Consider the following 12,471-nt stretch of genomic DNA (forward strand, 5'->3'; position numbering starts at 1 on the left):
TGAGTCATCACTATGCGGGGCGACCGGATGCTTCGGTCAGGGTGACCGGACGCTCTAGTTAGATATCCCCGCCACTGTGTCAGAAGAGCGGTTAAGTTCTGACTGGAATCTGACCTGCGTCCGGTCAGCACTGACCGGACGTGTTCGGTCAAGAAAAATGCTTTATAGAACCTTACTAATGTTGACCGGACGATGGCACCCAGAGTCCAGTCACTTCGCTGTTCAGCGTCTGGTCAGTTACCGGATCATGACCAGCGTCCGGTCAGCACTGACCGAACGCGTCCGATCAGGAAACTCCCTCTCTAGAACCTCTCTAGAGTTGACCGGATGTAGGCACTCAGTGTCTAGTCACATTTCACTCAATGTCTGGTTGCAACCAGACGACTTCAATTGATCAAATGAACTGACCGGACTCACCCTCCAGCATCCTGTCACAACCAGACCAGCATCCAGTCAGTCATTTGACTCTCCATTCACTTTCAACTTGAAATCCTATGTGAATGAAGTTTACTCCAATTAATCTTAGGGCTACTCCTGAGCTACCTAGTGCTAGATTTGACAAGTGTGCACTACACCTAACCCACTAGACTCACCTAGGTAAAGCTACTAGTCCATACCCCCCTTAATAGCACGACCAAAGGAAAAATAAAGTCATAAACTACTCTAAGTGTCTCTTCAACACCAAACGACACTTAGAACTAGTACATCCTTAACCTTGTCGTCCATCCTTTGAAAACCAAAATGATTTCTATCGAATAGGGGCATGACAACCATGATTGCCTAATCAATTGCCATTACCATGACCTAACTTAAATTGTCTCTGCAAAACACATGTTAGTCATAGTAATCTCGTGTCGTCATTAATCACCGAAATCCAACTAGGTGCCTAGATGCTTTCAGAAATAATCTAGCTACTTTACTAAACAAGAGCGCTACAACTACAACTAGAAAGCTACTCAAGAAAACAACAACTACACAAGGTAAGTACACAAATGAAATTCACAAGTGTAGAATTGTAAACCATCGGAGGAAGAGATGACATAAGATTTATCCCCGAGATTCGGTAGCTTTCTAGGAAACCTACGTCCTCATTGAGCGAGTCTTTTGGTGACCAATTCACATGTTAACAAGCCTCTCAAGTTTCACCCTCAACTTGGATGCCGGAAGAATCTAATCAACCAAGAGCACTCCAACTAACCTCGAGCATTTCACTAGAGTTGCTCTTCGCAATCTCCCATGGGACGAGGCGAGTCTTCTTGTTCGCCTTTCTCCACTCTCGGTTGATCGTACACGGACTCCTCATTTGACCTTTGCCTGTCCACCACATCAGCCCACCTGACTGTACATCCATAAGCCCAGAATATTGCACAACGTACTCAACACTACACAACACGACACCTATAGTTAGCCATTAGAATAAAACAAAAACATATGAAATATGTGGAAGAAATAAGAGGAGCAGAAATTAGAGGTAACGTTGTCTCCCTATCTTATGTAGCGGACAACTTCATGCTACTTGCACATAATAGCTCCAGCGTGGCCTTTTACGTGCATAATCCAACAACCAAGCAGCGGCCAGGAGATCTAGATTAGTTACAGCAACTTATCCATCTTCTAAGTCTATCCATCAACCATGTCTATATCTCCTGGCCCGCGATATTCTTAGGTTGTCGACTCGATTACAAATGGATTAGAAAAAACTCGACCCGCGGTGGCTAAAAGCTGTCAGGATTTTCGGCTTAAGGCAGAGACCTATTACGCAGGTCGACAAACCCGTCCGGTGCCTATAAACCTGTGCTTTGGGAACGCGGGACAGGCAAGGGGGTTTTTTCACCTCTGGCGCTGCAAATTGGCCCTTGTGGGGGTTCAAACTCACGCCACGAGGGTGCCAAGCGGAGTGCTTGACCTGCCGGTCTAGCATCCTTTGGCTTACAGATGGATTAGAGCGACTCTAAACCTCTTTATATCCATCTTAATTGATAGGAATATAAATTTTGTTAAAAAAAATACTCATCAACGGTTTCTTTAATTAGATCTTTAAATATAATCATCATTTATTCTGAGAGCTAGTTTTTTAGAGTGGCTCAAGATACAGAGAAATTAGTCAGAGAATAGAAAGATATAGAAAATAATTTTTATTCAAATATCTTTCTAAATGATGGTTTAAAGATTGAGTTTAAGAGAGACTCCTAGAAATATTCTTAGTCTTTCTTGAACTCTCTCAAGATCGTTATTTGAAGAGTTTTGAGTAAAAATCTCTTTCTATATATTTTTTCAGCCTCTAATCTCTAGCAGTTTTTTCTATATCTTGTGCGCACTAGAGAGCCAATCTCATTTTCCATCTTTGGCTAGCAATAAAATCCAAAATACAAGATGACAATATTTAGAGATTTAATTGAAGAAATTGTTTAAGGATTTTTTTACCAAAATCACTATTCATATCAATAAAGAAGAATATAATAAAAATCTCTTGGAGTTGCTCTCACGACCACATCCAAATGTACGTGTACTACGTACAGACTACTATATGTACAACAATATGAACTCAACAAAAGATCTCAATCTCTCAACTCTTGCATCAATCATTCGTAACACATGCATATAGAAGAGACCAAAGCACATACACTGTCGAGCTGATCTAATCCTGACGAAAGGCGATGCTCATTCTACTCCTTTAAAAATATTCCCTGTGTGCGTTGAAGAGATTGAAGTAATTGGTTGTCAGCAGCAACATGATATATTTGAGCATTTTGGCTTTAGTGGTAAAACTAGTGACAAGGAGGATGTTCGCTGGTTGGTTTCTGAGCTGATAAGCTCAGTTGGTGTTGGCTTGTTGTGAGAGAAAAATATTGTTGAATGGCTGATAAGCCATGGCTGAAACCAACAAGCGAACAAGCTGAAGTACTGCTTCACGGCATTGGTGGAAACTGCTAGATTCCAGTGCTTGAGGTGATCAAATTCATCATGGGTTAAACATCAACGTAAAAAAAAAGTTGAAATGAAACACATTATTGTCTTTGCGCATCGCTCTCGAATCTTGATTGGGATGTTGGCCAAAACAAAACAAAATGGTGCATAAATGATATCCTACTGATTCTAAGCAGGCAGTACTACTAGTAGCTAGATGTTCCTAACTCCACCAGCAAGAAGGTAATAAGGACGCATTAACTAATTAGCTTCAAAATTGACACTTCAATCAATGGATTCACTAATTGTCGTACAGAACGAAACTTTTTTTTTCTTTTGACAAAAGAGGGGGAAGATTGGGACAAAGCATACGCAATGGAGTGGACACAGACGTTACACATGTCTGCTCATTGCAGGGCAAAAAGGCGCAGATGAAGATTAGATGATCTCTACATTTACCTGCTGAAACTGAAAGCGAAAGGCCAATTATTCTGGGAGGCGCGGAAAGGTAGCTAGCTAATTCTTCGTCTGCTATATAGGACTTAGGAGTAACAGATACCATTTGGTTTGGTCACCGGCCGCGATGTGACCGCGTTCGGGTCCGGCTCGTCGGCCACCGAGTGATCGCCGTCGACGGCGCTATCGGTTCGTGCAGTGCGTCACCGTGCCGGTACGTGTGGCTGCCGCACGCGCGACGGCACACGTGTCACGCCGGATCCGGAAGCTTTAGCGTAGATTTCTGAAGACGATTGAAAAGAACAACTTGGGGTTAAGTTAATACAGTACTCCTACGTCTGGATGATGAAACTACCCGTACCTCTGACTAGTAACGTTCCAGAATCAAACCAACACAGAAGATATCAGGTCTTCCCTTGCCGTGTCTCACCCCTCCCGGTCAATTACCTGGGTGCGCCGCTATCCTTCAGCAGGCTCAAGCTTTCTGATGAACAACGTTTCGTCGACTCGGTGGCGGCACGAATACCAACTTGGAAGGCAGGGCTTCTCACTAATGCGGGACGGACAACTGTTACTAAAACCACACTGTCGGCGATCCATGTACACGTTTCTATCTGCTGCTGCCTTTCTTCCTGGGCAATCGAGCAGATTGATAAACGCCGTCGTGCGTTCTTATGGAGTGGCACACAGACCACGGCGGGTGGAAAATGTAAGGTTGCCTGGCCTATTGTGTGTGCGCCGACGGACTACGGCGGCCTGGGAGTCACCGACCTCAGGATCCTGGGCTATGCTCTCAGACTCAGGTGGGAATGGCTACGCCGTACTGAACCGAACTCCACCTGGGCGACGCTGCCATCAAGACCGGAGAAGAAGGTCGCAGCCATGTTCCGGGCTTCAGTCACTGTCCGCCTTGGAGATGGATCCTCGGCGAGGTTTTGGACAGACTCGTGGTTACCTGATGGTCCTATCGCAAACTCTGCACCCAACCTCAGTGCGTTCAGGGCAATCGGGGCTCGTCGGGGCGGTCGATCTGTCAAGGAGGCGCTGCATCAACGTCAGTGGGCAAGGGACATCACCGGGGCATTTTTTTTTAAAACGAATAAGGAGCTGCCGATTATATTAAAAAGCAGATGAAGCCTAAGACCGGACAAAATAAACATTCCAGTTGCCGGCCAGGAACAATTCCATGCCATTCCGGGCTCCAAACGAACGGGCCCTGAAGGAATCCAGTTGCAGCCGCTTGAATCAGATCGTTTCACTTGGAGGTGGATGGACAATGGAACTTACTCCGCTTTTTCAGCGTACCGATCCTTCTTCATCGGTAGGACTAGTCTCCCTGGCGCGAAACACATCTGGAAGGCTGCAGTCCCTCCCAAAGTCAAGTTCTTTTTCTGGCTTGCAATTCATGGTCGGCTTTGGACTGCTGATCGCCTTCGGCGGCATGGCCTGCAGCAGAGCGACCTATGTGGTCTATGTGATCAGGCTGCCGAAACCACGGATCACCTACTGCTTAACTGCGTCTACAGCCGTGAGTTGTGGTTCCGCCTACTGAGCTCAGTGGGTCGCCAGCATTGGGTGCCGCAGGGTCAGGAAACCCTTGCTGAATGGTGGGGACAGCAGCGAGCCAGTGCGCCGTCCTCTATGCGCAAAACCTTCGACTCGGTCCTCATGCTGGTGGCATGTTCCCTGTAGAAGGAGCGGAATCGTCGCGTTTTCGAGGGGGTTCGTCTGTTGCCGCACCGTCTTTACCAGCTCGTCATTGAGGAGGCAGATGCGTGGATCGCCGCAGGTTTCGCGGCGCTGTCGGTCCTTTTCGCGGCGGTAGGAAACTAGTACGCTGATCCGCGTCTGTCTAGTCGCAAAAGCTTCGTTCGTAAATCACAAGCTCGTGTGCAGGAGCAGTTTTTCTTTTCCCTTTGTCGCTTGTTCTTCCAGCTTTCCAGGTGGCTACGGTATCTCACCGTGTTCCCTCGGAAGCTTTGTACTCTGAACTCCTTCTTAATGAAATACGAGCAAATACGTGTTCTCGACAAAAAAAGGAAAGTAAAAATGTCAATTATTTTAGAACAAAATTTAAATTCTAAGATCATCTATTTTAGATAGAGGAAGTACATCTTTTTTATAGTCATCGTGACCTGAGGTACTCCTTCCATACTAAAATAACCACTACACATCTCATTTCCAAAGACTAAATTTATATAAAAATTATTGATAATATTTGTATCTTCTACTATATTTAATACTGCCTCACTCCCAAATTTTAAATTAATTCCTAGAGTAATCCTAAGTCAAAGTATTGGAAGTTTGATCAACTTTATATGAAATGGCAACAACACCCGTAGCACCAACTAAGTATATTCTATACCTTAATAATAAAGAGGTAAAATTTTAGTCTATTTTTTTGTACCCATTTTTTTTTGTATGGCCTCCTCTAACTAACTCCGTGAATATAGAAATTGTTTCGGTTCGCCTCTCTATATCTCTCATGTTATATATATAATAACAGATGTAGGGCTTCTTTATGTAACCTAGATATGTACGAATCCTAATCCAAATAGATCCTAGAAAAAGTTTTTTTTAACCTATCGTTTTTACTTTTTTATTCAATCGGTCGTGGCATCCAATCCGTTTCCGTTTCCGTTTCCATTTCCTGTTTTGTCCAGGTTTTTTTTTTTTTGCTTTGTGTTTTTTTCCTGTCCGTCCATAGGATACTTTTCCTTTTATTTTTTTTCCCTTTTCATCAGTTAGCAACTTCAAAGTTCTTATCTCTTTTTCTGTTTCTTTTGTGTTTGTTTCCTATCCTATAAATATCTATATATCTATATATCTATTATCTATTACCTATAAATCTATAATATATATAGCCGAGCTCATTTCCAGACAAGATCGCGACTAGATAACAGATTGCTCGAATATCTCGCGATGGCTTGGCAGCGCCCGATTCCAGCGCAGCGCGGGGCGCTAGCCTATAAAAGAGACCCCCGAGCCCTCACGAGCAAGGGGACAGGGCTGCATGGAAGGACGGACGGTACCGGCTCTGGCTAGCCTTAACGCGTGCATGTCAACCAGTACACGGAGGCTGGGGAGATCCGGGATGAGAAGACGATATCCTCAAGCAGGGGCATCGGAGGGACACGGCACCGCCAGGGGAGCCCTGTCGCACGCATGGAAAGCTTCTGAGTTCTAACCTAAAGAAGGAGAGGAGTTGGAGGCAGCCTTTGTATGCGCGTCGATCTATCAAGGAGAGAGGTCGAGCAGCCAACTCGCAGCATGCGCTCGCGCCGCCCATGCCAAGAACGGAAGGAGGCGGACTAGGAAGGCAGCCGCCGCTACGGTGCGGCACAGAGGTGCCAGTAGGAGATCTACACGTGCAAAATATGCGCACGTGCGTGGTGGAGATCGTGATCAGGACGGCTGTGTCGAGAAGCTAGCTAGCAGCGGCAGCCCCTCAGCATCACAACGCAATGAAACAGAGGACGGAACATCATCCAAGCAGTCACAAAAGACGAAGGCACGTCGTCCAAGTAGGAACATATGGTCGTCGCGCCACATGCATGTAAGCCCGGCACCCTCATACTCACCGTGGCACACCACACCGTCATGACCTATTGAGAAGACCCGACGTCCCTGCATCCACGACATGGCAGCTGCGTTGACGAACGCATCGTGGCCAGGCTTCGCCAGCACGTCCCGGTCGCGATGCCTGCATCCTAGCCGTCCACCTCCACGACACGGCCACACCGACGACTAACAAGCATGTAGAGATGTCAGGACGGGAGCGACACGCGTCCATAGGTCCGCCGACCTTTAGCAGGGATGCTGCCACGGACGTTCATCTCTGGTCCACGCACGACGAGGTCCTGTTGCTTTGCCGAGGGACCATGCTCATTTGGATAAGAGCCGAGAAGCAAGGTGGACGACGCGTGCCATGGACTCTGCCCGACCACGCTCATCGGCAACGGCGTTCGCTGCATCGTCTAGAGCCGGCCACACTTATCGACATGAGATGACAAGACTGTGTTGGACCTGGTGACGTCGAGATGACTACGGATGCCATCAGCAACCTATCGCCCCACTAAGAAAGCGAGCCCCGACACCATCGACAATGGCTCCACGCCTGCACCAACAACATCACTGCACCGGGTGACGTCGGGACAACCATGGACAACATCAGCAATGGCTCCTACATTAACGATGCTGCCGCATCAGCATCGATGAGGCAAGCCTGGATGCCATTTTTCAGTTCCGCATCTACATCGACAACACCGTCGCACCGAGGACGAGTCCAGACGTCATCGAGGACGGCTCTGCATCTACACCAACGACACATGTCATTCGGCACTTGTCGGTACTGGCGAGCATGCCATATGGTCATCATAAAATAATTCATAGCTTTTAAACTTCATAGAAAGTATAAAAACATATAGATTGATATGTAATATCATGTTCTTGCTTTCCATTAATGTTTGATAGTTTATTTTCCGTTGCAACACACCAACACACGGATATTTTTGCTAGTATAAAAATATATAGCACGATGTATCTAGTGATACTAATTTGATGTCATAAATATTGATGTTCTTTTATATAAAGTTGATCAAATTTAGGCCCCTTTGGTAGCTATTGTGGGATAGTTTCAGGAGCCATTTTGGCACAGCACTACCAAACGAGTCCAGAAAAACAGATTCTCGCGTGGATCGGCCGGGAAACACGCTCTCACGGTCCGATTCGGTCAGTCGGAGATGAAAAGTATAGCTCACGGACAAGATCGACGATGTTTCCTCGGTGGCTCGTGGCCGGAAGGGGAAGGGCCAGCGGCGGTAGGCTTGTCCGCTCTCCTCGCTGGTGCTTCAGGTGGTGGCGCTGGAGTTTCCCTGCGAACCGGCGCAGGCACCGCTGGGGCGGTAGCCTGCCCGGGGCGCGGGCCGGGGCGCCGGACAGCGGGGTCGAGGTGGTCGGCACTGGAGTGGGCGGGACGCGAGGTCTTTGGCCGAGCGGATAAAGATTAAGCAGAGGGAAAGGAAGGAATAAAAAAGTAGAGGAAAAATAGAAAGAAAAAATAAAGAAGGGTGTTATAGTTTTTTTATTCTTTTCATCTACCTTGTGAAGCTGTTTCACCGGACTCCCTACCAAAACAACTTTAACATTGCCTGTGAAGTTTTTCATGGAGGCGAAACTAAAAAAAACTGCTCAACTAGTGAACCGGAGCTATGTCAAACAGACTCTTAAATTAGTTTGACTTAAAACAACTTTAGAAGTTGATTTAATTTGAGAAAATGAGAGTTATAAAAACATAGACTTAGAACAACTTTAGAAGTTGATTTAATTTGAGAAAAGGAGAGTTATAAAAACATATTTCACTATTAATCTAATGCTACTGATTACACATCATGAGTACTAATATATTTACATATATTTAATCAAACTTAAAGTTTGATTTTTTTAAAAAAAACTTATGCACAGTTATTTTAGGAGCAACCGATCGAGGAAATTACTTATTTTCTTATCCCATACCGTTCCTATATTCCGAAGTCCGAACATTTAAACTCCATTTGATAAGGCTCCTCTTCCGCTTCGCCTGCTTTGGAGGAGCCCACTCCGTCAAATGGTTTAGTGGAATTTGGGAGGAGAGGTTCTAGAGAAGCCCCAGATTGCATGTGGCTCCGCCTCCAACTCGTTCGGAGGAACCCAACCAAACAATCCTCAATATTTGATCCGGCCGGTCATGTTGCCACCAACCCTGATTTGATGATTTTAACAGCCGGCGGCCGCCGACGCGACACTGGCCTTTCAATTCTCTCTCGCAGCGGGGCAGGAACCAGCACCAGACAAATGGGCAAATGGCCACCAAGCGCTGCGCCCAGCAGGCCTTTGCAGCCGACCTTTTCGCGGCCAAGAACAGGCTCTGGTCCGCGCCACGAGCTGCAGCAAGTGTCGGAAAGGCCTGGACGAAAAAAAAAGACGTGACGGAAGCATCCACCAGCTGATGCCGTCACCGCTACTTCGCTACGAGGGCGTTCCGGACCGGCATTCGTTCTCGCAGAATTTACGGTCCCGGTGCTGCCGCGTCTACGAGGACTACTAGATCTCATCAGTTGATGCGCGTGCGAAATGTGCAAGCGCATCGGGAGCATATTATATACGCGCGTTTAGCGTCATCGGCGTGTCTGTGATAATTGAACGCGTCCTGGAAAAGTACGCCTGTAACTCAACACGCGTGCTCCCTCGGTACTCATAAAACATGTCGTCATGGGCCTCTACTGCGTTTTCACGAAACATGTCGTTGTGGCCGCGTGACCCTATACGTGGTCGCGTTTGCCCCTGGAATCCTTTCGGCTGTCTTCCTTCGCTAATCACGCACGCCGCCGAGCATTAATCGTGTTTGCCGCTTCGTTTTCTTCGTCGACCATTCAGTCGCAACCCATTATTGCGTCGCACTGCCATTCTCGCCGCACGGCAGTGTGGCACTCCCTTCATCGTCGCAGTACATCGTCGCCGCCGTTCCTCGCCGCCACGGATGGATTGCTCGCCTGCACGGTCGCCGCACGCTCACTGCGCGGATCGCTCGAATTGCAGCTGGACAACGTCGAGATGACACCGCAGCAGTTGCCGGACTCTGTCGTGCCTGATCTAGACTCCATCGTTGAGGTGCCGGACTCCATCGCGCTGGACAACATCGAGATGACGCCGCAGGAGTTGCTGGACTCCGTCGGGCCTGATCTGGACTCCGTCGTTGAGGTGCCAGACTCCGTCGCGCTGGACAACGTGGAGCCACTGGACTCCGTCGAGGAGGTACAGTGTCCTTGCTGCGGCACGTTCCACGCTGGCGGCGTCTTCGGAGAAGCCTGCTTCCAAGCTCGCCGCAACACTCGCAGGTGTGCCCGTTGTGGCCTTTTGCATGAAGACTACGATGTGCCAGCAAGGTTCCTCTATGGCGTGGACAAGTTTGATCGTGAGTTCTTCATTCCTGATGTGGAAAAACTTGAAATGCATGGTAACACCATCATTCTGTCCGAGGAAGTTGTAAAGAAGTTGGAGGAGCACGATGAGAAGATGAAGCAAACAAAGATCAGTCCCCAGGCCAACAAAGAAGACGAAGCAAAGCAAGATCAGTAAGGTACATGCATTTAACCTAAGATACATTGTAGGATCCGTAACTTGCATCTTCTAATTTGCATAAGCTAATTTCCATCTTCTAATTTGCTGGGAGACTACTAATGGCTTCAGCTAGCAAGGTTCACAGGAGATTCGCAATGACAGCCTATCTTCTCTCTCAAGTTTTTGTTTTTGCATGTGAGGAATCTTCAACTTGTTGCATCCTTTGACCTTCATGGCTTCTTTCAAAACACTTTGTAGTGTTATAAAAATCATGTTTGCTTTCCATGGAGAGTACTCTAAGAATGCCTATAAAAATGTGATGAAGAAATCAATCAATTAGTTATTGAAGAAATAATGAAACAAGTGCATTATCTTGTTTTATGAAACAATTGATCATTTACCTGTTGCACGGCTGGAACAAGATCTTTAATTGTTTTTGCATCCTTGTATTGAATAGCTTGAATAGCACTAAAAAACCCAAATCTAGAATGTTAAAATCCGGAGAATTGGGTGGTTGACAAATTAGCCGAATGTCAAACCCATCTTGCTTAGCAGCCTCACAAAAAATAGGATCATCCACTTTTAAATGAGAAGGTGCATTATCTTGTTGTATGAAAATTGGCTTGTTCACATCTTCTCTTGGCCACTTGGCTCGAATTGCAGAGAACACTCTATTTACCATGAAATCTCTGATCACATCTCTTGTGATTGATGTAATTGGCTTGATTACTTCTTCTCCACGAATACGATTGTGACTTCTTCTAATAGCTTGTTCATAAGTGACAAGTGGAAAACAACCTATTTTTCCATCAAAAACACATTCTCCATTCCTAAACCTTGGCCGAGCACATACACACAAGAACATGAATCTAGGGATGTAGTTCTTGTTCTTACAAGTGCGATGCAGGTCATCTTCCTCGGGCATCAAATAATATTTTTCAGATTTTTGAGAGAGGTAGAACCATTTTTCAACGATGAACACAAAGTCAAACAAATCCTTAAATTTTTTATCATCAACTAAACCTTGCTCAATCATATCAACACACCACTTCAACCTAGTCTTCTTGTTAGCATATGTGAGGTATGGTTTGATACTACTAGAGTGGCACCTAAGCAAACCTTTTTTCAAATATCTTTGTATCCTAGCTTTGCTAATACCAAGTTTACTAGACACATCATCTATGGTCATACTTTGCTTGAGAGGAATGTTGCGCAATCGTTCCAAATCTAGAGGGACTACCTTACGACCACTTCTACCCTTCTTTCGACTAGCAACCACAACCGGAATGTTATTTGCAAGTTGGATTTTACCTTGCTTCCATAAGCGCTGAACTGTCCGAATGTGCACTCCAAACTGATCAGCAACGATTGTTGTATCTTTCTTGCCTAATTTCCCATTCTTGCTTCTAGCCAACAATGATTGATAAATTTGTTTTCTGACGTCTTCTGTCATGTCTTTTCTTTGATAGTTTGCTTCAACGGGAGCAGCATGTTCTATTAAAAAAATAATCACTTGTTAGCCACGGCCTGTTCTATTAAAAGAAATTAAACATGCTTACCAATAAAAAATCTAATTGCATCAAGTGACAAGATCAAATAAAATCCACGTCAAATAATAGTCACGGCTTACCTAAGAGGTTTTGTACATAATGGAAGTCAACAGCACCAAATTCATCAAGTGGCAAGTTCAAATCAATTCCTATTGAAAAAGGAAACAGCAAACTGAGAAAGAAAACGACATTTGCAAGCGGCTGCTATGAATATCATAAATGGAAAGAGCAAACTGAGTAACAATGGACACAATAGTGTTGTTGTGATCCTCTAATATTGGCTCGTTGAGATTGAAGGGAAGGTTGTCGTTGTCATCTTGTTCTATACGAACATTCATATCAAAGGCAGGGAACGGATCACCCATTGCGCCGTACGGAGAAGTGGAAGAAAAAAACTAAGCCATGTCGTAGATGAACATGGCTAAGAACAAGCAAGCACGGTAGTTTAAGCAAGCAAGCA

At 45.8% G+C, this 12,471-nt stretch overlaps 1 protein-coding gene across 1 annotated transcript; it reads right to left on the bottom strand.

Moving 5' to 3' along the window:
• Positions 1-10,757: 10,757 nt before the first annotated feature.
• LOC136458216 (uncharacterized) lies at positions 10,758-12,376 on the bottom strand. Its single transcript, XM_066458203.1, has 5 exons — positions 12,261-12,376; positions 12,092-12,183; positions 11,581-11,955; positions 10,863-10,929; positions 10,758-10,767 (listed from the first exon to the last, which is right to left on the bottom strand). Exons 1-5 carry the CDS (start codon positions 12,374-12,376, stop codon positions 10,758-10,760), a joined length of 660 nt encoding a protein of 219 aa, XP_066314300.1.
• Positions 12,377-12,471: the final 95 nt, after the last annotated feature.

Source organism: Miscanthus floridulus, chromosome 1, assembly GCF_019320115.1.
Source record: "Miscanthus floridulus cultivar M001 chromosome 1, ASM1932011v1, whole genome shotgun sequence".
In the NCBI taxonomy this organism is placed as follows: domain Eukaryota; kingdom Viridiplantae; phylum Streptophyta; class Magnoliopsida; order Poales; family Poaceae; genus Miscanthus; species Miscanthus floridulus.

Coding starts and splice junctions, on each gene's coding strand:
- LOC136458216 (XM_066458203.1), bottom strand. CDS start 12,376: ATGGGTGATCCGTTCCCTGCCTTTGATATGAATGTTCGTATAGAACAA. Junction 11,956..12,091: donor TTATGTACAAAACCTCTTAG/GTAAGCCGTGAC, acceptor TTTTTTTAATAG/AACATGCTGCTCCCGTTGAA. Junction 10,930..11,580: donor ACAAAGATATTTGAAAAAAG/GTTTGCTTAGGT, acceptor TGGGTTTTTTAG/TGCTATTCAAGCTATTCAAT.